The sequence below is a fragment of the Chiroxiphia lanceolata genome, chromosome 3 (assembly GCF_009829145.1).
Source record: "Chiroxiphia lanceolata isolate bChiLan1 chromosome 3, bChiLan1.pri, whole genome shotgun sequence".
Taxonomy (NCBI): Eukaryota; Metazoa; Chordata; class Aves; order Passeriformes; family Pipridae; genus Chiroxiphia; species Chiroxiphia lanceolata.
This window is the reverse complement of record NC_045639.1, coordinates 28,541,026-28,567,988: the sequence shown is the minus strand read 5'-3', so window position 1 is coordinate 28,567,988 and position 26,963 is coordinate 28,541,026. Positions and strand designations below refer to the sequence as shown.

Below are 26,963 nucleotides of genomic sequence, written 5' to 3'. Positions count from 1 at the left end.
ATCTGATTTATTGGATCAACATAAGAAATTCCTGAAAATTCCTATACAGATTTTGGTTAATAGAACAAGAAATTTTTTTCTGCTATGGTTTGGTGATACCTTCTTATAACAAATTAAAATATCTCTGTAATGAGAGCACTGTCTTGATTATCCATTTAAACAGCATTTCTAGTGCTAGATACTTTGTGTTAAGGGCAAACCTTTAGTTTTAGATAAAGGAGGAAAAGTGTTGTTGCTTGCCCCTTTTATGTAGACAGAGTTTTCAAAGGAAAGTTAGTGAAAGCTAGAAATTCTCAACTAAAAAGTATAATAAAACTATTACTGGAATGCTTTGTTAAAGTTTGTTATTCCTCTCACATGGTGATAAAATACAGAAGTGTAAAGAGTTGTTTTCTGTTAAGGAGTTGGTACTTAAGAAGGAAAAAGATGCACTAGAGGAGCAGAGTTTAAGCACTCAGAGCTGAAGTAGTATATTTATAACATTAAAATGGAGAACCAGTCTTGTTTCTTTACTCTTTTACAAGGTGAAGTCCTTCAGAGGCTGAGGCACACACACTGTTTGTGAGGGGAGGAGACAGCTTGCTTGCTGATAAGTGAGCATGTTACACCAATGTTTTTCAGGGTTGTTATTTAGTAATCATGTTATAAAGAGGAATTTGACAGAGCAATCTTTGAATCTAACCTTTGTTAAAGCAGTGATCTGCCCTCAAATTAGCAGAACTCTGCCCATGTCATTACCACTTAAGTGTCTCCTGGAAGCTGGTGTGTGGGCTGAGTCACCAGTACTCTGGGAGTTGTCACGTGTGGCTCAGACACTGGGTCACGAACTGAGCAAGCGCTGTCATCCACAGTGATTTCTTGTATTTTGAGACTACAGCTGGAATAGCACATTTGGTTTTGTGTACTTCATGGCTACAAACGGCTTTTACTCCTAGAGCTTGGAGGGCAATTTAGGGAAAACGAAGATAATGGTGTGGCTGATGCACATCAGAGTATTTAGATGTGATTAGAAAACCTGAAAAATGAAGGAACTAGTGGCATAATAGCATGGAATTTGGAAAGTAAAACTTGTCTTACACTGATATCTGAGTCTGTAAACAGAGTTTCGTAGGAAGTACTGGAATCTCTGCTCCAGAAAGTATTTAAAATACAATTCTACTGCAGTGTTCTTTCATTGTGCAGAATTAAAGAACTGAGCTTTGGAGGACAACAAAAAGTACAGTTATAGGTGCTTTATAAATTAAGTGTACACCTTTAGAAGAAATCCACTTTATTCTGTTAACGTTGATGTTATATTAAACATATTAAACAGAACTGTTGGGTCCAATTCTGTTTAATATCTTCATCAATGATTTAGATGAGGGGATTGAGTGTACCATTAGCAAATTTGCAGATGACACTAAGTTGGGGGGGGTGTCAATCAGCTGGAAGGCAGGAGGGCTCTGCAGAGGGACCTGGACAGACTGGAGAGATGGTCTGATTTCAACAGGATGAGGTTCAACAAGGCCAGGTACCGGGTCCTGCACTTTGGCCACAACAACCCCCTGCAGCGCTACAGGCTGGGCACAGAGTGGCTGGAGAGTAGTCAGGCAGAAAGGGACCTGGGAGTTTGGATTGACAGGAAGCTGAACATGAGCCAGCAGTGTGCCCAGGTGGCCAGGAAGGCCAATGGCATCCTGGCCTGGATCAGGAACAGTGTGGCCAACAGGTCCAGAAAAGTGATTCTTCCCCTGTACTCAGCACTGGTGAGGCCACACCTGGAGTACTGTGTCCAGTTCTGGGCCCCTCAGTTCAGGAAGGATATTGAGGTGCTGGAGCAGGTCCAGAGAAGAGCAAGGAGGCTGGTGAAGGGACTGGAGCACAAGTCCTATGAGGAGAGGCTGAGGGAGCTGGGGTTATTTAGCCTGGAGAAGAGGAGGCTCAGGGGAGACCTCATCACTCTCTACAACTCCCTGAAAGGAGGTTGTAGCCAGGTGGGGACTGGTCTCTTCTCCCAGGCAGCTATCAGTAAGACAAGAGGGCATGGTCTTAAGCTCTACCAGGGGAGATTTAGGAACATTTAGGAACATTTCTTCCTAACATCCAGGGTTGGATGTTAGGAAGAAATCAGACATTGGAATGGGCTGTCCAGGGAAGTGGTGGATTTTCCGTCTCTGGAGGTTTTTAAGATGAGACTGGATGTGGCACTTAGTGCCATGGTCTAGTAACCACGGTGGTAGTGGATCAAGGGTTGGACTTGATGATCTCAGAGGTCCCTTCCGACCCCACTGATTCTATGATTCTGTGATGTTAGTAATTCTAGTCTGTTGTCATAACTCAATTTAACTACAGATTTCTGAAATTGAAAGTAGACCAAGAAAATAAAAACTATAATTCTAACAATGAAAAAGTGAAAAAAACCCAGTTTCTGACCATGAAAATATATACCAGTTTCTAACTGTTGTAGGCCATTTTATTGTTCTGCCAGACCTAGCTGATCATGAGACAGTGATAAGCAAAGGGAACTAAGAGGTTCTGATTTTTATTTTTAGTGAGATATTTTGGGTATTAATGACTTTGCAGTGTGTTTTTGGGGTTGTGGGTGTTTTTTTTGTCTAGCAGATGACAGCAAGTTGAAATCTTTTCCAGCTCATGTGACTGAATCTTTCTACATTCTTTATCAAATCATTTAACCACTTTAGGACCCAGGCAGCTGTAAAATGAGAACGATAATGCTTTTTATGTCCAAAAGGGCATTAAAATGAATTGGATAAAGCAGATAAAGAGAAAATTGATTATTGAATGCTATATAGAACGTATTTTGTGATTTTTTTATAGGGAAAAAATTTCACAGTAAAAGAAAAATAGCTTATTTTTTATAACAAAGTAATCATGATGTTAATTTTATGATTAACATAGAAATACACTAAAGTTTTTTTAATTATGTTCTTTACAAAAGTGTTTTGATAAAGCAAAGCATCTCATACAGTAGTAGGTTGGAATCATTACTTGTGAGAAATACAGAACTATATTTTAGAACTAATCATCAATTTCTTCTTTTCTGTCACCTTTAAACACATAGAAAGGACTGATATTTTCCCAGTAAAAAAGGGAGAAAATGCAATGGTGTATTTTGATGATTTTTTTTTTCTTTTTGAATTACAGTTGACCTACCCCTGTACTTTCCACGAGACCAACCAACCCTAACATTTCAGTCCGTCTACCACTTCACCAACAGTGGCCAGCTGTACTCCCAGGCCCAGAAGAATTACCCTTACAGCCCACGCTGGGATGGCAACGAAATGGCCAAGAGAGCAAAGTAAGTCAGATTGCCTTTTCCTATAAATATTGCTTTTGTTACATGGGTTTCTGTGGATAGAAGTTTCATGGATTAAACTGTCCATTTCCAGCATTACAAAAGCTGAACCTGTTTTCGTTCTCATACAGTCCTAGCATTCCCATAGGTGAGTGTAGACAGTTACTTTACTAATCATGCTTATTACATTAGTGCCAGAGGACTGATTAAAAGGAGGGAGGCTCTTTCTGCTAGGCATTGTATGGGCATGGAGTGGTGTCAGTCTCTGCTCCAAAGAACTTCCAATCTAAGTAGATGAGATAGCCCACAGCAGGAGTAATCTGCATGGCAGCAGTCAGTCAGGGTAACTCCTTGGTTTTGTGTGGGTGTTGAGGGGACCCTGAAGGGAAGCATGTGAGATGGAGAGAGCAGGGAAGAAAAACCTGAAAGAAATGGAATTCAGCTGTAATAAAAAGACATGGAAGAACAGGAGGAGGTAGAGCAAACCACCAATCCAGCATAGGAGACAGTCTTATCAGATCCTGAGAAAGTTATCTGAAAGTCTGAATATCTCTTGCTTTACTGCTTTTTTGTTGGTTGGAAAGAGAGAATCTCTGATTCTTCCTCCACATTTTTTCTGCAAGCCCTTGTTTCAGGCTGGGGAGACATCAGTTCAGCCTGAGTACCCTCTCTCGTTAAAGAGGATAAGGCAGCCTCCCAGAGTGGTTCTGTTGCAAGGGCAAGCTGCCGTGGGCAGCGGTGCCCCCAAAGCTAGATATTATCCCTGCCTTCTTATGAAGCAGAACAGATTTTACCTGAATGGAGCAACATGGGCATCAGCCTTGCTGCAGTATTTCAATTTTGCGAAGTGTAAAAATGTTAGAACAGCAAGAGATTTAAGTAGGCTGATTATCAGTGTTCAACATATAAAAGCATCAAACTGCATAAATAACAAGGCATATTGGGATGAACATTTTGAGTGACAGTCAGAAGATTAAATTAAATCTGCAAATATGCATAAATAAGAGTTGAAACAAAAATAAATCAAGCTGAGTAAATCAAATGAGTGGCATGGTCAGAGACTGTAATTAGGAAATGATAGAAGCAAACAACAATTGACTTATGCATTTGTAGATTTTTATACTAATTTAAATTTTATGGACAACATCAAGTAACATTTGGTTTTTGATTTTGATGCACTGTATTAGAAATTTTTTTGCCACCATAGAAATAGAATAGAAATTTAATAGAAATTTGGTTTTGCCACCATATGATTTAAAGGAGCAGCATTTCTTGATAAAGTGTGATTTTTTTAATTTTCTTTGTGGTGTGGACTTTCTTCTTTTCTCTAGCAGAATATTATGACTGTGTTGTTTATTATTTAAAAAAGAAAATAATAAGAAGAAACAATATCTGGAAGCATTACTGTGGTTTTTTTTCCATAACCATACTACAAATGCATTTCTTTTGCAGCTGAAAGCTTACAAGTACCTGTGTGTCGTCTGCTAAGTGCATTCACTTACGAGTGGGTGTATACAATTGGACTTCTCTGCCCCGCACTTGAAATTTAAAAGTATTATAACAGTTCTCTTGAAAAGCACTAAATGTGTACACTTACTATCACATGTATGTTTGTGAGGTTATTCGCTCTTACGTTTGAGTCTCTGCATTTTAAGTTTTACACTGGGTACGTAATATGAGAAAGATGATGAGAAGCGGGGGAAGACAGTGTGCTGAGATGTCTGAAATAGCTACCATTGAGCTGCAAAGAGACGGAGAAGCTGCTCTAGTTAAAAGCGCTTCGCTTGCAGGAACAACTAGTGATTCCTGAGTAGGTACCATAAATAAATCTGTATCAAGAAAAGTATGATGTTATGATACGTGTGAACATATTTTAAGAAAGATTTTTGTCACAATCAAGCATCTTATGTAAACAGTGTTTAAAATATTTGCTAGCACTTCTTAGAATAGGTTAGTGTGTTTCTACACAAAGAAATAACTTCATTCTATTTTATTTTTACTGCAGAGAAGCTAGGAACCAAGTATATGGGAATATATGTTGATATATAGGAAAGCATTGTAATTAAATATATTAGTTCAAACACCACATCAAAACCTCTCCACTAAAAGCAGAAAGAGGGATTCATTATTTACCCTCTAGAAACCATGTCATTCTACTCAGCTGAAGTAAATTTAGCCCTGGTTAAATCAGAGACAACTGGTTTACTTTTCTAAATACTGTCAATTAGGTTTTGCTTATATATAGTCTTTTTCCCTCTTATCCAAATGGTTTCCCAAGTGCTTGGCATTCTTTGAGACAAAACATCTCTTGTTTATCTTCCTGGCCACTGCTGTAGGGCCACAGGATCTCCCACTTGACTTTCCAGTATCTGACCAAATTCTCTGCCCTTCTTCTCAGACACTTCAGGGATCAGTGTACACCATCTTCCTCACTGGAGTTAAAGACACCATCAAGGACAGCTTTTCCTTGCTCTCACGCCAACTGTAGAAGCATCATCAAGTTTGAAATAGTATCAGTCAGAGATTTCCTCATCCTCAGTTTTGGCAAGCCCTGCCTCTGTTTTCAGCAATTCAACACAGCCTGCTTATTCATGGGCAGAGTTGTCATAAGTTCATGCCAAAGGGACTTTGATTCTATGCCCAGCTTTCTCCCAGGGTTGTTGTTTTGGTTTGAGGGTTTTTTTCCAAACAGGTGAGCCCATCCAATTCTTTCAGTGCAGGGACTAAACTTGAAAGTCTTGGTGTCCTTGCTTATCTTGTGGCCTCCAGCAGAAGTAACCATCTCTTTTGAAGTTAGGACTTAACCCTTTGCTGTAGCCTTGAGACAATCAGTAGTAACTATAAGTAGGAGCAAAATTTGTCCCCTAAAACGCATGCATATAAAAGTAGATTATGTGCATTCATGCTTAGAGACATATCACCTGAATCTAAAAGGCAAATTCTCGAAACAGAGTATGATTTTAGCTGGCTGTATTTTATTCACAGAGAAAAACTGCTCATGTTCTTGCTGAAGTAATTGAACCAATTTATGTCTGTCTGATAAAGCCCAAGAAGTCAATATCTCTCTCTCTGTCCTCTTAAGCAGATTTTAAAAACTGGGCTCCTTTGAGGCCCTCTGACTTAGATTCCTTGCTGAGAGATAGCATCTAGTAACTGAAGCTTGCTATTGTCTTAGCCCAGGGATTGCCCTCTGGCTTGATTTAATTCTAAGGGATGAATCAAGTCCTGATTTAATAATGTAGTTCCAATGGCCTCCAGATTGCTTGTTTCTCAACTAAACACAAAATTTTAACCTGTTTCTCTGGATAGAAACAGGGAAACCAAAAATATTTAAATTTTCTTACAAGCTGCCAAGATGCTGTTTCCTCTCAGTTCATATCTTGGGCTTTGCCTCTTTTAGGTCATTTATTTATATGTCTGTGGCCTCCTGCGTAAGCAGCTTCTCCAAAAGATTTGGTCCTAAAATACAATGGCAAGTCTAAGAAAATACAGTAAATTATGGAAAGTTAGCAGCCTTGTTTGTGGTGTACGTGTGAAGTAAAACATCTCTGTGCGGTTTCCATGGGAAAGCTTTCTTGTTTTTTTACTTAAATAGGCATTCAAGTGTACATAAATGGAGTCTTTAAAGAACATGCAGACTTGAAGCCTGGGATTTTATGAAGGAATACTGTAAATAAAGCTTGTTTGTTTATACAAATGAAGTTCAGTTCTTAGATGCACTCTGGCCCAGTTTCTGTCTGATCCACTGCTGCTCTGTAGACTTAGGTTATACTTCAGGGACAGCAAGTCAGGACTCAGTTTACTCTTTTATCCTACATAAATCCACCTACTCACCATTAAAAATAGCAGGAGGATGGAAAACTGGTATCACAATAAAAAGTTGCTCCAAAGGTTTGTATTCATTTTTTATTTTTTTGGTTTGCTGATAAAACTGGTTTCTGAATAACAGTGTTGTCCCTGGCCATTCACCAGTGTTTGCTGAATGTGGTGTTAATTTCATATATCCCATAGGGCACTCTGAGGGTGAAAGCTTAAAAGGGCTCAAGTGCTCTCAACTGTATATTGGCTGTTGCTGTGCCATAAGGTCAAGTGCATTTTAAGATTATATGCAGACACATCTTGTGTGAGCTACATATGTATTCCCAGCACAGCTGCAGCTGTGGTTTGTGCCCAGCAGAAACATGTGAAATGGTTAGAAAGTGTCAGGATGGTAAACTGGGCCATAGCATTTTCAGCCTCATTGATACCTTTTCCTTGACTGTCATCAAATTACATGATATGTATCATGTGTATCATTGCCTCCCACCCCCCACATGAAAGACATTGCAGTGCCAGAATGTGTCCAGAGAAGGACAACAGAGCTGATGAAGGGTCTGGAGCACAAGTACTGTGAGGAGCGACTGAGGGAGCTGGCATTGTTTAGCCTGGAGAAAAGGAGGCTCCAGGGGGACCTTATCTCTCTCTACAACTACCTGAAAGGAGGCTGGAGCCAGGTGAGGGTCGGCCTCCTCTCACAGATAAGTGACAGGACAAGAGGAAATGGCCTCAAGTTTTGCCAGGGGAGGTTTAGATTGGATATTAGGGAAAAATTCTTCCCCAAAAAGGTTGTCAAGCAAGGCTGCCCAAGGAAGTGAAGTCCCCACCCCTGGAAGTATTTCAAAAGCGTGTGTATGTGGCACTTTAGGGACATGATTTGGTGCTTGACTTGGCAGTGCTGGGTTAATGGTTGGACTCAATGAACTTAGAGATCTTCTCCAAACTAAACGATTCTGTGATTCTATGATTACATTTGCAGATTAAAAAATTGCATTTCTTAGTCTAATAAAAGAATATTAGAAAAGAAAAAGGGACAGTTGTTGTGTTGCTGTTTAGACAAACTCAGTTGCTTTATGTCAAAGACTTGCTGTTGTATTCAGTAAATTTTGAGTGCCCTAATGATTTTTTTTTGTTATTTTGGCATTAACCAGTTTCAACTCATCCATTTTTTGTTATTAAGTCAGATTTTTTTCACATTTTAGGCAGAATATCTCGTACTATATTTCAGATTCTTTTAAAACAGCAAGTTTCACTATTTCCATGAAACTTTTGATTTCCACCTCTGTTACCTTGAATCTCACTGTAAAGTTTACATGTAAACATTGCACCTTTTTTTATAATCTTCTCTCCTTGACAGGTTTAATTAAGGTAATAAATCATTTGTTATTATTTGGGTTGTATTTAAGTATTTTTTTCTGCTTATTCATAAAAGTAACAAATTGTATTTGCATGTATTATGTGATTTGCATGCACATTAGTCATCTTTAAAGAGCAGTTTTCCAAAAACTACCTTATTTGCATTTACATATACTCACCTCACAAAGCTTTTTTCATGACTGCCTTTGTCTCTGTTGTGTGTTACTTTAAACTTACTTAGAAAAAAATTTAGAAAAATGAGAGTAGGGAACAGAAGCATAAAACACAGAGTCATCATCCTTCCCTAGGCACGTGTGCATGTGTTTGAATGTTTGCAAGGCTCAGAGGATTCTTTCTGGAGAAAAGCAGCGGGATAGGTACAAACTAAGGGCTGAAGTGGTGAGCTGGGTCGCTGGTTTAACTCTGGTTTTTGATAGTCTTGCATTGGAAACTGAACAGAAGTGATTTCCTTGCCTGAAATCGAGTCAGGCTGACATTGTGTTGCCGCCGGTGGGCTGCTCTTCACAACAAAAAATGGGCAATACACTGTGACAGCCATAACAAGAAGAGATGTGGCGACACAGATGTGTGAAGACTATGAAGATGTTAATTTGATTTTATAGACCATTAAATCAAAACTCTGATTTTCCGTGGAAGTGTCAGCTGTAAGAATTACATGTGAACAGTAGAAAGAAAAATGGAAAAAATTACGTTTGGTTAAAATAATTGGTGATTGCATTTGTGCTTGTAGCGTGTTCTGCAGTTGATTTACCCGCAAAACTTAATAACAGAATTATTTTGATTTTAAGATATAATAGGCTAAGTAGATAGAGCTTTTAATTATAGTTTTCCCAGGATATTACTTTATTTTTACATTGTTTGTCTGCATACGCTACAGAGTACAGTGCATACACATGATACTTGCACTTACTGAGTCATATTTTTCACGTACTTTTCTTTAAATGTCTCCTTGGATAATTAAGCCTGACTCTTAAGTTATGGTATGTTAGTTTCTGACAGGTGCCTGCCAGGGATCTTCAGTGCTGTCATGCATTATGTGGATTTCAGCCAAGACAGAAGGGCCTGGGTATTTGTTTCTGGTCACTTCTCATTAAAGCTTTGACTGTGGGAAAAGAAAAACAACTATTTAAAGATAAGGAGTATAGGTGCTATAGGAAGTGCATAGAAATAAAATCTGTTAGGCAATTAGTTTTTCTCTGGTTTTGTGTAGATACTATGTATGTGTGTGAACCGTACATATGTGCATTTCAATATATAGTAAATATTCTTTCTGCAAAAAACTATTCTCTCATATATTGACAAGAGAAATGCACAGAAGAGAATGAAGAAGTTGGCTTGGTTAAAGTGGAATATAATAGCCCTTAGCTGGAAGACAACTGCTTTGTAGGAATTAAAGGTTAGGATTTAACATAGGTGGTTCTTGGATAACCAGGGTTAAGTGGCGTTCTAGAAATACTATGAAACGCGTCTGATTTGGCTTTATCTGAGAACTCCATTATACATTTATCAAAGCTGCTAAATCTATATTAGAGCATGGAAGTATAGTTAGGAACACATGAAAAAAATGTCCTCCCTTAAGAAAAGAATAGAGAGAAATGCATAGGTCTAGCAGAAGCTTGACGTTCAATAGCCCAGATAAGTAGTGTTGCTTGATCAGTTACAAAATAAACAGCTAAGTGAAAGTAGTAGATGAGCTCCATACTCTTGTCCTTTGAGTAATATTTGTAATAGCTCCATTAAACACAAAGAACAGTCATACTAGGTAAAACTCAACATTCATTTAGCCAGCCCACTGTCATGTCTGTATCAATAGGCAGTAGCCAATGGCTGTGGAAGAGCATGGCAGAGCATGTAGCCATATTTTCATTGCATGTTCTACCATCCTCAAGGGTTTCTTATCTTGGTACCTTTCTGTTCAGGAACCCTATGTAACTTTCCTTCTATTTGATTGCTTCTTGAACCCACATAATAACATCACAAAATTTTGTGGCAAGGGATTGCACAGGTAACATATGGTGTGAAGAACAAGCTTTGTTGGATTTTTGCATTCCTGCTTCCTCGTAACTCCAGTTGTTATTCTCTAGCTCTTGTATGAAAAGAGGCAACAAATAATTAATCCACTGATCCCCTCCAAAACCTTTGTTTTATGACCCTCTTCCTGTCTCTTCTGTCACCTTTTCTCTTGCTCTGCTTGCTCCTTCCTTCTCCAGAACCTTTCCATGTTTCTGATTGCCCTTGTTCCACTTCTTTCTCTCTTTACTATTTCTGTCATATTCTTTCTGAGACACAAAGCTGCATGTTGCTCATCAGTGCATTCACCATGCGTTTATATGGTGAAGTAGTGATACTGTTTGGTTTACTCTTTATTCCAATTCTAATAACATTTTATTTAGTTTTTTGCATACAACTGAAGGTTAGTTACACTGTTCTTTTAGCACCAAGATCTCCTTTCTATCTGTTTTTCAGAGCCTGTGTTTTTTGTGTATGCAAAAATAAGTCTTTTTCCTCGCATATTTCCCTTTCATGTTTGTCAAATTGACTTTTCACCTGGTATGTTATCTCCCAGTCTCCCAGTGCTGTAAGAACCATCTGCAGTTCTTCGTAATTGTGCATTTCCCCCCCTCCACTAAACTGTTAGCATTGACAAACCTTTCCATCTTCTTTTGCTTACTTTTGTATATTGTGTAGGAATATGAACAACACAGGTCAGAACACCCATTTCTGTGCAGTTCTCAGGTGACTGCATCCTAATAGTATTCATCATTCATTCCTGTCTTTTTCTTCTTATCTTGACCTGCTATTTATCCATTCATGGATCTTTTCTCCTGCTGAGAGAAAAGCCTTTCAAAAGCCTTCCCAAATAGCTGCAGGAAAGTTGAGCAGTATGTGTCACTTGAATTTTTGTTGTCTGTGTGGTTTTGATACCTGAAGAAAATAAGAGACCTGTGAAGCACAAGTTTGCCTCCTAACCAATATATCATATTTACTCAAGTCCACTAATTTTGGACTTCTTACAAATTTATGCTTTCTATTAACAGTCTCTCTTCTGTTAACTCTCTCTCTGTAAGGTATGGACATGAGATTTACTGGCCCATAATTCCTTCTATCCTTCTGTCCTCCCAGACATTCAGACATTTTTTCAATTGACATCACACTTCTCTGGTACCAAGCTGTTTTAAGCATGAGGTTACAAGCTATTTAAGAGTTTAGCTTTCTCACACTTGAGTTTCTCTATAACTTGGGTGTGAATGTAATCTGGGGCTGCTGGTTTGCTTGTGTTTTGTTGATTTGTTCATTACCTTTCTGGCTGACATTTCCGCATGACTCAGATCTTTTGGTACATCTCTTGGAAAGCAGAATTCTGGTATGGCAGCCTCTTTAAGCAGCTCCATTTCGTTTATTCTGTGTGACTTTTATTTCTTCTAAGCACTCTTTTTACTTTTTGACTGGATTTTTGTACTGTTTGACAAGTGTTTATTTCGAGGGCCACAGCTAATTTGTTCATCAAATTCATCTTTTATTTGCTTTACTGTGCTTTTACCTATTAGTGTTAAGATTTGTTTCTGTCTGTTTTCCCCTTTGGATAGGTCTCCAACCTTTTAAGAATTTCCTTTTATTTCTGATAGCAAATATTTGTCTTTTGAATAGCAAAGAGAAACAACTTCTTTAATATGTTTTATATAATCACAGATGTGTGGCATCTCATCCCTTTCCTTCTGAGTGGTTTGTCCTAATGAATATCCTGGGAGGTTTCTTTTATGGTTTGGTATGTTGCCTTCGGCCCCAGTAGTTGATAAGCAATCTGGCAAAGCAAAGCGGATGGCATGATGAAATCAGTACTTTCACCTGCAAGCAAACTTTGTTTTCGGGGATGCTGGTTGTCAGACTCATTATGGATGCATCTGTGGTGTAACCCTTTATTTCTGCCTCTGAAGTACAATTAAGGGATTCAGTAATTTCTTAAAGATTTTTCAAGTTCTGTTATTACTGCTGTGAGCTCCTTTCTTCTTGGATCTCTACACTTATCTTTCCTTATGAGCTTTCCTCCCGAATGTATTTTTGCGCAGTCTTTTCTGCTTTCTCGTACTACTTATATTGTCCCTACTTCCCCCCCTTCTTATTTCATTGTATTCTTTACCCTGCTCTTTATACTTTGAAGAGGTTCCTAGTAGAATCTTGTCTGGCATTGACTCTCTCCTTCAAATCTACTAAATAGTTTGCTAAATAATTACTCTCCAACAGTAAAACTCAATGTGTATTTATGTAGCCTAGATAGGGGGAAATAATACGTATCTTGCATAAACACTGTTTCTTTAAGAAGTTAACCTTTATCTGGAGTGGAAAAATATGGCTATGGCACTTCAGCATCTAGGAAAAATAGAGCACACTTGTCATGCTGTAGCTCATAGGACTGGAAATTTCCTGCAAATTGACACTGTATTTAAAAAGACTATATGAAGATTGAGTTTTTCCGTGATGGTCTTGGAATATCATTCTCATGATCCACTGATAAGGAAGTGCACTGACCATGCTATGACAGAGATATTCCAGTGCACCCTTCACAGACACCCACTGCACCCTGAGGAAAATGGAAGTTAAGAAAGCAGAAACAAAATTCGCTATGATCTAAGACCACAAGCCTTCATCTGACTGAAGCAAATCTATTTATGTTCATTGTGGAGAAGGCGAAGGAAGTGTTTATCTCTTGAACTGACTGGCAAACAGGCATTGATAAAACTCTTTCAAAACGAGAGGTTCATTTTGCCATGTGTGCTTTGGGACACTTAGATCCACTGTATCTGTGCAATACACCTTTGTAAATTCCTAAATATCTGTATCAGAAATCTGTGAGAGATTAAATCCCGGAATCTTTATTTCCAGATGATTCAAAAAAGTTGCTTGCATAGTTACTGGCCTTGGTCTGTATACTCTGATTATGTCCAGTAGCTGTAATTTTTATCTGTAATTGTCAGTAACGGTCCATGCATTTGTGTGCACATATATTCTTGGAACCAAAGTTAGTATCTTCTGCAAAGTGATGACCCTACTTATGCTGCTGCTTTAAAATAAACATTAATTGCCAGCCTACGTAATGATCTACAATCCTGGCTCCACAGCAGTTCCTTAGAACTCCCTTCCTTTATATTTTGCCTTTAGTCAGGTTGTCATATTTATGGTTGTTTCACAAGTTGAACAGATTGTCAAGATTCATTTGGTTTATGGTAAGTTGGGCAGCAAAGTCTTTTTAAGTTGTACAGCAGACCAATGTTGAATTCTTCATGACTTTATTTATAAAATCAATTGATATCGTAGGTTTTCAGAACAGATGCAAATGTATAACCAAATGAAAAGTTAATTTTTGTTTCTGTTTGCTTCATATGGAGTAAAGCCACCTGTTAATTCTGCAGTCAGCAAACTATTGAAAAACATGTCTAAATATAACCATTTCTTGTACCTTTCTGTGTGACTTGAATCAGAAATGGTTATAACTCCACAGGAATTTGTGGAGATAAAAGACATTGTTAGTAAAATACAGAAAACAGCTTTTGGATATGAGTGAATTTTAATGTTTAAACTTCTGATGTGTACTTGGTTTCACTAGTTCTGCCACTTCTGTTTCCTGTTATGATTTTGGTAGCACAGGTTTTGGTTTGTTTGTGATTTTGGAGACAGTTTTCTGTCGTGTAATAGTATGAGCTGAGCTGACAACAATAGTATTTCTTAAAAACTTGCATTTTTGTGGCTGCCTGCTGCAGACCTCCAGTTCTCATGGTCTTGATTATTATTCTGTCCATCAGCCTGGCTGCAGAGTCAGTGCCTTGCGTAGACTGGCAGGTAGAAATGAGCATAAGAAGTTTACTGAACTCCTTGTAGGTAATTCACAGGAAAAGAGGGTAGAGAGAGAAGATATTAGAAGAGGAAGAGAGATTGTGATGCATATTTTTTGGCACACGGAAAAAAAAATTGCCAGCAGCATAATGGCATTGGGTTCAGACTTCTTTGTACATTTGTGTGTTTAGCCAGTTACAGTAGCAGTAATTTAAGAACTATTGTCTTGCTGTTGTGTAAACACTTGAGATGTTTGCTTGGCATCACCAGTTTTGGAGATGTATAAAATGGAGAACTGTGTAGACATTGTGTTTCACATAAAAGCAAAATATTTGCCATAGATAAAGCTGCCTAGTATGGAAATTATAAACCACATCCCAAAGAGCATACCGTCGAGAAGCTTAGTTTAGAAACATGAATTCATGCCAAGTATCGTTACATATATTTGAAGAGAGAAAGAAATCCTGGAAGGTACCTTTGTCGTTTTGTCCTATGCTTGGATAAGTTTTAGTGATGTTCAGATTTGAATCGTGGTTTAGGAATGCTGCTGCCTCCTGAGTGCCTTGTGCCTTCCATAATAGTCCTAATTTTCATTAGCACTTGGCACCCGGCGCTATTGTGGGCCTACTTGCTACATCCCATTTTCAGCTAGGCAACCAAAAGTTGGAGTGCTGAGTACTGTTTGTCACTTCAATTACTGTAACATCTTAGATGTGGAGAGAATGATATAACAATCATTTTTCTTCTAATAGAGCTGTCATAAAATGTCTAGTGTAGAATTAATCTGTTATCCCATAGTCATCCCAAAGCAGGAGACTTGAGTTATTTTGCTCTGCTGTGAGTGCCCACATATCTTTAGCCTGGTGAGGAATGCTCTGGAAGTGCCTGTGAATAAATAGACAGCGTGGTTCGCCCAGTGGAAATATGTTTTTAATGCATTATATATAGTAAGAATAGCAAGGAGGTTCAAATGTCTCACGTCTGAGTTTACAAGGAAAAACTTACGCCTCGAACATTGGCATGAGGCCTATTGAAAGAACGGGCTTTCAGTAGATTTCCACACATTTGCATTCAGCCCTTGTCAGTGCAAGGCATAGAGATGCAGGAGGAGGGCATAACCACAGGGTAAGGACCTAATGAGCAGTCATATGGAATATGACCTAAATACATACCCACTATTGGAATTAATGCAACAATTTATTAATTTAAGTTCCTTTTGTTAATTAGTACTAATAATGTTAAAGGAATTTGAAAAGAAAACAATTATATTAAAAAAAAAAAAGAAGAAGAAGAAAACCCATAAGTTGGCATCTTTGATTTTCTTCTGTCATAAACAAACAGCAAATCTTAGAGAGTTTGGAAAGTTATGGTAAATATCTTCTACACAGGAGATGAATTATTAGGGGTTACATGAACCAAACCAGCTGGATGTGCCTGTGTAGTCACAGGAGGACAAATCCTCTCGTCTGGCACCCAGAAGGGATTGTTGTAGGTGTTCACTATTTTCAAAACAGGTTTTCATTGTGTCAAAACAAGTTGCAACAGGAACATAAAAATACAAAGGCATGCTACATATGTATGTATGTATTATCCATGCAAAAATACTTCGTGCTTCAGAAAATAAATAATCAGGTGACATTGATAAAGCCTGGAGAAGCTCTTTTATAATTCTAAAATGGCTGTGCTGTTAAAATAATTTATATAACAAGATTTTATTGCAAAGTGTCAGCATAATAATACTAGTCTGGGAGGAATAGGTCAAGAACCTCAAGAAGCCTCAAGCTGTCCTTCACTCAGACCTGCACCCTTCTTAATTTCTGTTTTCACCTAATTTAATTGGAAGAGGGGAGAACGTTGATATTCTAGCTAATTTATGAAGATCAGTCATCTGTGGAGTTGATGTTTTTCTGTCAGGATTCAGTGGATTGAAGAAACTTGTAGGTGTCCTGCAGCAGTTCCTTGAGGGTACAGCAGGAAGAAAATACGGGATGCAAAATGATGTAAATCCTAGAGTTACAACTCCTGTGAAAGAAATGGACAGCAGCTGGGGCAAATGCCTGGGATTCTCGGCTGTATCTAATACAGCTGGGAGGGATACAATTCAGTTCTTACCTCAATCCCAGGAATATTCAAACAAACTCAATTTACCTGCTGGACGATTCAGACAATGGAGAACAACTGAGGAGAAGGGGGTCCTAGCTACAGATCTTACTCCAGAAGACTCAGAAGGATTAAGTAAGGATTCAGGGATGCCCGTGACTACAGGAGTGCCTGCCCAAGTCAGATCTATTAACTTGAAAAGGTTGAGGGAAAAAAACCTCACATTTTCCTGTATGCCTTGCCTAAAGTAGGAGAAAATGGAGGTATTTTTCAAATATATTGACTACTATGATTTTGAGTACACAAGGATTGTTCTATAATAGTTAGAAACAAAAATTTGCAGAATTAAACCACAGTCACAGTATTTACTAAAACATTTTACAAGAACGAATTAGAATATTGAAATAAGGGATAATATTTAAGAATAAAGGTTACTCTCAAAGTCAATAGTAGGAAAAAAATCTAAGTGTGATAACCTGAGTCTGCCTTCAGATAAGAAGGAATACAATATATATGACTGATGCAGTGAGAAAAGGTAATGACACCCTCTGTGTCTTTATGAAAAGATGAAGATTTTGGCTTAAGGGCTTTAATTTGCCAGTAAAAAATGTGCAAGGGCAGAGTACACTATGCTGGTAGTAGACATGTTGCTGGACATCTAAGTCTGTTCTTGATGTGGACCATCATGATTATTTCATCTGCTTCCTTTTCCTCAAATCATCTCTCGATGAAAAAGGCACTTGGAACTCCCACATCTTGTGCTGAAACTAATAAAACATATGAGTGCAAATAGGGCTAGCATGCTGAAAAACTTGGCACTCATGAACCGAGGAGTTTAAGGGGAATCTATTTTGTGAATGACTTGGGAAGATGATTCCTCAACCCCATGATGATTGTCCTTGTCCCAGACACAAAAAGCAGAAATCCCACTGATATAGCGTTTTGTATGCTTTTTTCCTCACAGAGATTGAATCTTGGTGTTCTGCTCCAAATTTACCACGTGAAGATTTTAAGAGAAATAGAAACACCTAGCTAACTCTTCTAACTTTATTACACCAGGAGCAGTAACCATTGTATTGTTGACTATAGCACCAGTCCAGCAAAAGCAATAGCAGAAAGCAAGTGTGTTAGTGTTAGAATGCTTTCACCATAAATATATGTGAAGTGTTGTTTGATGGGAGATTGCAGCTGCATAATTTAAAATCTTTGCAGATTTTCAGCAAAAAGAGTACCTTCCACTATCTGAAGGCAAAAGGTATTATCAAATGGTCAATGCAGATCTTCTACCAACTGCATTTAAAAAACCCAGCACTAAATTATCCTGGAAAAAAATCCATTACAATTAGAATGAAATTTCACAAAACCATGTGAATTCTGAGTCAAGTATGTTTTAAGTGCTGCAAACCGACACCCTGCAAACCAATTTAGACATGTATGGGCTTCTGGAGACCTTGTACCACAGTCAGTGTTTCATATCACTAGAAAATACTTAAACAGCAGGTGAGCCAATTCTACATTCTTTTAGATGCTTACCACTTGGAATAATAGCAAGACTTTCTTTACACTGGATAATAAGGCGAAGGAAAGAGAAGTGCTTTACTCTCAGCAGATGTCCTTGAGCGTAGCACCTGAAATTCAGTGCACTGAGTCAAGTATATATAGTGGTTAACTACAGCAAAATGTGTTGTTTTCTGGAGTGATGAAAAAAATTTCCATAGAAACCTCATAACTTGCTGCCTTGAACTTGGAAAATGACCATTTGAGGGAACAAAAACAAATGGACAAAAAACAATGGAATCTTATGGTAAGATGCTCAACAAAGAGTTAGACAGGTGCCTGTAAGTGTATGAAGATTGGCGCCCACTCTAGACTGAAAACTCTTTAAACAATGTTTAAGATGAGATCTAAACCACTGTGAGAAGGATGCAACACTCAACATGTGTTTTACTTTGAGTGTTGATTGTACTCAACACTTTGCTAAAGAATATTTGTGGACTTCATACAAATGAGTTTCTCTGTATTTGAAGGAGCATTTTATGCAGTTCTTCTGAGGTTAGTGTGAGGTCAGTGTGATACAGACCCACCAAGAACATAGTAGAGGAAAGCAGGATAAAGAAGGAACTCTGTGTTTCCCAGAAAGCAGAAAAAGCATTGATCAAAAGCTGATTTCTGCCATTTGACACAGTCTTGAGAGACTATAGGTCAAGTTAGCTTTTTTCATCTTCAGTGTAATTCAACAGGTACCCAAGTTACTGATTTATTTTTTTTTAATAATAGTTCTCCAGAGCTGAAAAGCATATTTACTGGATGTAAAAATAATAATTTCAAAATAGTTTGGAGATACTTTGAAGTATCATGTGCCAAAGTGTCTGAAAAAAAAATTTCAGATATTTTTATGTGAATTCCTGTGGTGTAGCACAGATCAAAGTTGTTGAGGGTGTAAATTCATGTGAATATGTTTATAGGGTATGAGAAACTACTCTTTTTCAAAAGTTCATGTTTATATTCACTGTTCCTCTGTGTCTGTATGTACAGGATGCTGGATTATGAGTGTTTTCTCTTAATTTAAAATCTTTCTAAAAGGAATAGCATTCCATGTGAAGGAGGCCCTTACCATGCAGTCTATAGCAGAGTACTGTCCTTCAAAAAATTTTGTATTTCTCTTGAAGTTATTTCACGTAATCTGTTGTCACATAAATAGTCCATGTCCTGTATACAACGTATACATATCCATGTATACATTGACTTCAATGCCAGTTGGTCAATAAATGAAACTTACTCAGAAGGTGATTGGTGCTTCTCTTCCTCCTTACTGGTAATGTATGCAGAGGAGAAAAAATGTTGGAATTTTCATTTCACGGGCAATTCAGGCATTTTAACATATGGTTTTGTCCCAAACTTTAGATGAAAAGAAAAAGTTTAGAAAAAATTTTGCTTGGAACATATGAAAACAAAAATGCAGTTAATGTGACACTATAATGCACCTGCTAGCAGTAGCACAATGCCTCCTGAAAGAAGAAATTTTAATTATTTATCTCATCATTCTTCATGGACTGGGTTCTTTGAAGGGAATTCTGCTGTTGTTTTTGTGCTTAGGACTCTTGTGATGCACCAGGGCCTTGTCTGTGGGCCAACATACATCATCTCTCAGATGCTGGACCACAGATATGAAGGTTAATATCAAGCCAATTGTTTAGGCTTAGTTCTACAAACCAGAATAACTTTCTAGATCAAGCCAAACTGAAATACCTCATTCTTTTCCTGATGGAATCTCAGTAGCATTTCCACAGAAATGCACACAGCTGGGTAAAAACGTAATTTTTCATTGGAAAAGCCATAGCCATGTAATTAAAAAAAAAATAACATCCAGCAACCTCTAGTAACAAGTTATGTCTTTGCTGCCCATTCTACTCCTTCACACACATGCAAAATAAGTGATATTACTTTCATGTACTAACAGTTGCCATTCCCTCCCTATATGCAGTGTTCATTGAGCAGTTTAACCTCCCTTCTCCTAGTTCCCCATCTTTTCTGTTCAGTCTATTAAATGTGCTGTAGGTGGTACAGTCTATCAAGTATATTGTGCTTTTGGATTTCTTTGCAGGGTCTTTCTTGTTTTGGTTTGGTGAGGGGGGTGGGTGTTTAAATTTATTTTTGCATGTGTATGTGATGAACCATAATTATCTCAGATTTTGCCTAATCTGAGATACCTGTGGTGTATGGGAGAGGGGCAGAAATGGAGGAACACATCCCAGGTAAACGTGTGGTACTGCACTTGTTTCAATCTGGTCAAGACCACAAATGATAAGGGCAAACTTAAGCATAGACTTTAAGGTACGGAAGGAAAAAAGTAGACATTTAAAAACTATGAACTATTAAAGGAATTTTTGTAGTGTATGGAACTTTGCCAAGAGGTTCATATGAACTACCAGTGAAATAACATCCTCTTTGAAACAGTACATCTGATCAGAATGTAGGGAGGTGTTAGATTTTGTTTTGCAGCAGAGGATACAAGCTCTGCTGCAGGAGTCAGTGAAAAGAAAGGATGCAAGTGTAGATAAAGATGGTGTGGGAGGATGTTTGTGGTATCAGAAGCATTCGTTCTGGAATTTACCTAACAGGAAAGTCATATATAATTACTGCATATAATGCAGTAAGTGTGGTTTTAATACAAAGCACAGAAATACTATAAAGGAAAAGAAATAGAATGTAAGAAAATAATTCTGCTTATATACCGTTTAATGATTAAGAATTTTTACAATTTTGGAAGAGGGAAGTTTTAAGTAGCATTTATCAAGTCAATAAGATCATGTGCAGAGAAGCTATCTAAAAGGAAGGGAGAAGGTACTTAAAATAAGCAAGCAGAGATGTGTAATTAAATGTTAGCACAGATAATGCAAGGAAAAGTAAAAGTATGATAAATTCGTGGCATTGACAACATGCAGGTGATATTCCTTGAGCTAGCAAAATACATAGAACTGACCAGGACACAGAGAGGCTACAGTCTGAAAGGTATGCTATAGAAAGCGCAAATATAGAACAGGCATACCTTCTGAGCTGGTTTATGTACGAGTATGCGCCAACATGAACAATCACTTTTGTGGCCATGATTATGAGGGTTGTTTTCTGATCTTTGATTCTATAAACCAAAGTGTATCCTGTAAATACATAGCACAATCTGTGTATGCTATAAAATGTGTGTGCTGGTTGTCGTCCTCCTGTTTTCCATTTCTAGGATAATCTCCTCAGTCCAGAAATGCTTTTACTTTCCATTGCTCTTTTAACCTTTGAACAGCATCTCCTGTGTGTTTACAGCTTCTGCATAAAAGCTGACTGCAGCTATCTGTTAATTAATTTGCCAGGCGCAACCTCACAAAGAGAGAGGAGCGTTCTCTTTGTAATCTTGAAATGTTTTGAGATGTGGGAGGTATGATTGGTGTTCAGTGATCACCAAAACTTCTACCACAGTTAGAAACGTGTCATGATTGTGAAGCTAATCGGTGTATGTTTGCTTCAGGAGCTAAACCAGCAGAGATCAAGAACGTAATGAATGTCATTGCAGCTATTCTCACTTTAGATTTTTTTTTGGCAGGGAGAACAGAAATTTATACAGACCAGTGATATGAACAGAAAATAAAATGTTTAAAAAGAAAAAAACAAGAAAGTGAAAGTTTGGTGCAGAAAGCCATAGACAGAAACCAAATGCAGAACAGTGAAGCAGCTTCTAATGTAACTGGCAAATAAACGGTGTCATTGGGACATATAAAATATGTTTATTACATGGTTGAGTACCTCAGCATAATAAACTCAAAGATACAGTTCAAACTCAATTTTGGATACTTAGGATCAGCTCATTTTACGGATTTATGAGTCACTCGATCCTTTGTAAAGAAGGTAGACTAAGATCCAAAATATACAAAGCACACCTTAAGTAAGAACATTATTCTATAAACTTTGAAGTTTAATAAAAGGAATTACAATTTGTCCAAAGTTGTTAATATTTATTTACTACATCTTATGTAAACCACTCTCATGAAGAGTGATGGTATTGTGTCAAGGTTTCTGTAAGGAGACAGATAAAGAGCTTATTTCCTGCACATATTCTGACTTCTCTTCATGATTTTCCTCCTCCATTGACTTGTCTGTATTTGGGCCTTTGCTACCATATGTGAAGGTTTTTCCACATAGGGGAGAAAAAAACCCCAAAACCCTTTTTATCCCAGAAACATGGCACACATCAACTGCATCAATTCATGCTCTATGTTTCCTCCTTCCTAATCATGCGTTTTCTGTTGTTTTTTTTTTCACTAGGGCCTATTTCAAGACATTTGTCCCTCAGTTCCAGGAGGCAGCATTTGCTAATGGGAAGCTTTAGGCAGCCTCAGGCATGGAAACGATACTGAACAGATCCTTCAGTGTCAGCCCACAAGAAGAATGCCTGGAAATGGGATGGACTGTTGATATGTGCTTTCTTGCCTCTGAAGTGATTTTGGTAGCTTCACTTTTTGAAACAAAGACTTCAGCAGCATGCTTAGAACTGGATATTTGATATTTGTCCTGTCCCTTTGCCTCTGCCACCACCATTCCTATGTATCTTCTGGATTAAATTTAAAAGGGCATGTTTTGATGTGATAACACTTTCTTGTTCCAACAAGGTATGTTATGCCTTGTTTCCTTGTCTTCAGATGGTCTAAATTGGATTTTTTTTCCCCATGGAAATATGATGTAGTTTGTATATTTAGTTAATGTTTTCAGCTTATCCTAAGAAAACATAAAACTGCCATATGTACCAGGAATGCCTAGTGGACTGTACAGTGCCATAGTCTGCCTTGGAGGTTTGCGTCTCACTGTGGTCGTTACTCTCACAGGTATGGACATGAGTTGCACACTTCAGTTCTTAGTGCCTTTGCAGTTGGTCTGAAGTTAAAATGGCAGGGCGTTTGAGGGTTGTTATTTTTTTTTTAATATTTCTGTTGAAAGCTCATCTTATGTGAAATGCTGTGCTTTTATGGTTTGTTTTTATTTCCAGTTGTATAGTTTTGGTGTTTTACTAATGAACTCCCCTTGCCATTACAGAAAAGTTCTACTTCTTTAGTACCAATGTGCAAGGAACTAGTTATATAAATCAGTATAACAAAATAAAGCTCTTTCATAGATCTGTAATTTTTCCAAATAAGATAAATACTGCTAAGAAGCAAGCTTTCAACAAGGGAATGAATGATGTCTTGGAAAATAACATGAAATAATGTAGGGCTATAGGTATTTAGCTTAATGCTTAAGTTCAGCATGTCTTCTCAGAAATAATTTTATGTGTATATAACTGGAAACATTACCTCCCCTAATTCTGAAATGCCAAATACAAAATCCCACCTACTCATCCTTTCTTTCCTGCTTGTGTCAGGAGCACCATTTGGGGCTAACTGTCACAATGTCACTTCCCAAATTAATTTGTGAATAGACCAGGGTACTTTCCAGTAAGGAATAAAATGAACAGTGTTTGTTGCTTATAAATGGCATCTGGAAAATGTGCCCTACTTCTGCAAAATGTAAGGAACTAAATGAATAGTATGCAGATGATACAGTGGAACTGGAAAACATTTAATTTTAAATTATTCACTGTACCACCACGTGCAATGAAATCTTATCGAATTACTTGACTGGCAGTATTCTTCTACCCTTTCTGCAACTTGTTTATTACATGAAAAATATTGCTTTTGAGGGTTTATGTCCACCTAGGAAATGCAGATGGGTTTTGAGCAGTGAAGCTTGATACTTAAGAATTATGCAAATAATTCGCCTTTAGAAACTACAGGTATTTTTAGCTAGTTTATGGGCAAAATTTAATTTATGTTTAATACTGAAGTTCTTGGCTGGAAATTTAGCTGCAAACGACATCAGAAGCCTTATTGTAACTCCACAGAGGAAGGGGCATATTCTGTCCTGTGACCCATCCCTTTGTGATTTTCAGTGCATTGTTTGAGGACTGCCAACAGCTCCAAAGGTCTGAGCCTGAATTCCCTCTGTGGAGACATTGCACGAGGCTTCTGCGTGCAAACCAAACCTTAGAGCAGATGTGGAAGGTAATGATTTTATGTGAATAATAAAACCATAACTGAATAACCTTAAGTGACTGGGATCAAGCATTGTTTAGTGCACTGGGATGATCTCACATTTGCATTTCTTCGGGTAAAAGCCAAAGCCATGTATTTAAGAATAAGCCAACCTTGTGAATGAGGTGGGAGAAGGAGGATGGCTAATGAAAAACATATGTTCTCATAGTGTTCAAAATCTGATAAGAACGATCTCTAGCTATCTTCAAAAGGTAAAAATCAAGCCTTCAAGTTGCCTCAGTACATTCCTGGAATCTTACATTTTATAACCTTGTGTTTGATTCAGCGTTGTAGTGATTGCCCCATGAACACAGTGTGTACTTGTATACCTGATTGTCTGCCACGGCCCGAGGGTGAAGGGAATAGGGACGCGACACTGCGCAAAGGGTTCTGACACAGTAGAAGGTCAGGGTGCAATGGCCAGTTTATTGAGGGGAACAAGGACTTATATAGGGTTTGGATAAGGGGAGGTCTGATAACTGGGATGGAGCATGGGATTGACGAACACGGAGAAGATGGGTGGAATTTTAGGAGTATCCAGGGTAGGGGACCAATGGGAGCTCACTCTGCACTGCGGCACCCATCAGCCAATCAGTGAGAGATGAGCGGGAAAACCAGGGGAGAACAAGGGAGTAAACAACTTTTGGCGGGAAAAACGTGAGGGCAAGTCCAGACAAGCCCTGAACAGTACAAACCAAGGGGATTAACATAGGAATAATTGTGGTGGTACATTGAACATGGCAATAAACTGGGGAATAACATGAAAGTCCATGAATTATTAAGTTTTTCAGGCCCCATACAAGTCCCTCCAGGCCTTAAATCTCTCCCAATCACTTGGGTGATCCTCCTCAATTGTTCAGGTGGCACCACTATTTATTTTTTTTGTTTTTTCAGAAATTGCCATGATTCAAAGGCTAGCAGTTGCAAAACATTTTGGAAAGAGATCCACTCTTCATAATTTAGATTTATTTTCAACCAAAAATGCATCCTTCACCTCAGTCCCAGTAATTTTGGACAAAGAACTGTTTTATTATTAAAAGACTAAGAGTTTTAGAAGCCATGTAAGAAAATACTTTGAAGGTACAAAAAGCCTAAACCAGCAATTCCTTGTGTTGAATTCTACAGTTTCATCAGCTTTCCAGTAACATGCGTGGAAACAAACCAGTAGTTTCAGTCTCATTTTGTGTCATGCTACAATTGGTAGTATTTGGGGGGAAAAAAAGGTAAAATAAAAAGATAGAAAACGTGAAACTGTACTGTTTGTGTTTAAGATAAAGTTTGCAAGCCTATCAGTTTTTAAATTAAAGAAAAGGCATTTTTGTTACACTTAATGAACATTTTCTTTGACCTGCACAGTATTTTATGATCCCTTCCTTATAGTTCTCAGAAGAAGTATTGGGGGTGTTAGCTTTGTAAATGGGATATTGGAAGGAAAGACACTGAAATGAGTGAAAGCTTCCTTCCAGAAGGAGGATTACCATATAAATACTACACCAGAAAAGAGAGTTAGTTTGAACAATTTTATATCAAATCAAGTATTCATTGAAGGCATTCAAGGTAGGATGTTGGGATCTAGTTGGGATCTAGTAAGTTGGAATTATTTCTGTTATCTCCTGTTTTATTATAATATCCATTGTGGCCAGTTTAATGGCACGGAGACTTTCAGCACTTATGTGATATAACTGCATATATCACAGTTAAAAGGAGCAGTCAGATCTAGGCTATTTTCCTTGGTTTATGAGAATCACAAGACATAAAGGCGAAAAATAGCAGTGTTACAAACATATCAGAAAGCCTAAACTCAACTCTGTCATAGTTCTGACTGAAGGAAATGCAGTTAGGCTGTAGTTACTAAGCCCTATTAATGCACGATTTTCCAAAGGTCCTTAAACTGCAAATGTGCTGTCAAGCCTTTATTCATCTGCATACATATTCCACTGTGCTAGAAGTTATACCAAATCTTATGGATTTAAAGTCAGCCTTCTTGTGAACTTGCTGGAAAGAGTGGACAAACAGCTGGAAGAATAAATAAAAGTAAAATATATCATATGTTGTTTGGCCTTCATTGATCTTTCCGTTGTGCTGGCCATTGCTTTGTTGGTCAGCATGTCTCATTTGCTGAATCAGCAGGCTTTGGTATCATCACTGTGCTTGAACATCCTCCCTTCATACAGAGAGTAGACTTGAGTCAGTTTGTGAGAAGAAATCATTGCTAGAATTAGCACAGATCTCCTGTATATTGTTAAACCATCCCTAGGGATGTTTCTCTGTATGTTTCCTTTCTCTCATCCTGTCTGGTGCCTGTGGCAATAAGCATCTTTGGTGAATCAGTCAGTGGATGAGATTTAGCACTGAAATGCAGCATTTTAAGTCTTACTTCAGGTGGTTTTACATGGAGACTTCTTACCTAGGAAAGAGAGGATTCAATCTTGAGTACTCTCCATTGAGCAGTGCCCCCTAATACAAGGCTGAGGGTTTCGCAGAGGTCAAAAACATGTTTGAGCAGTGAGTACTGCTGCTTAAACATCCTTCTATGTCAGTACCCTTAATCAGAGAAGCAACAGGCAGTGGAAACCTGTAGTAGCACATGAGGATCACCACTGCAGATCTGAAGTACATTTCTAATACCATGTCTGTGCATGGAGATGAAGTGTTGAGTCCTCTGACAGTGGAGAAGGGGAGTTTCTCACCTTTCCAGCTTTGTGAGAAAGGTGTGCTGCAAGGAGGTAACAAGCTTTGGACACAGCTTCTGACCATGACTGTTAATTACAGGGTGCTGTCCCTGCCCTGTGAAGCAAATGAAATCTGTGACCAAACTGACTGCCAGTGAACACTCTTCCCTTTAAATTACTTATGTCTCTGTAATTGATGTATTGTAACACTCATTAAGCCTAAGAGTTACACTTGCTTCTTGAATGTTACTGAAAATCTCTTAA

General features: G+C 38.0%; 1 protein-coding gene across 4 annotated transcripts in view; it reads left to right on the top strand.

Moving 5' to 3' along the window:
* Window positions 1-26,076, top strand: part of BABAM2 (BRISC and BRCA1 A complex member 2) — a 171,436-nt gene extending 145,360 nt beyond the window's left edge. Inside the window, exons 11-12 of one of the 4 annotated variants that reach the window (XM_032684413.1) lie at window positions 3,145-3,298; window positions 22,229-26,076. In XM_032684413.1, the coding sequence (XP_032540304.1) occupies window positions 3,145-3,298; window positions 22,229-22,292 (218 nt within the window). In that variant the 3' untranslated portion in view covers window positions 22,293-26,076. Of the gene's footprint in view, window positions 1-3,144; window positions 3,299-4,747; window positions 4,768-21,509; window positions 22,118-22,228 lie in introns of those variants that run through there. The other 3 variants (XM_032684414.1, XM_032684415.1, XM_032684416.1) reach the window with 3 other exon arrangements.
* Window positions 26,077-26,963: the final 887 nt, after the last annotated feature.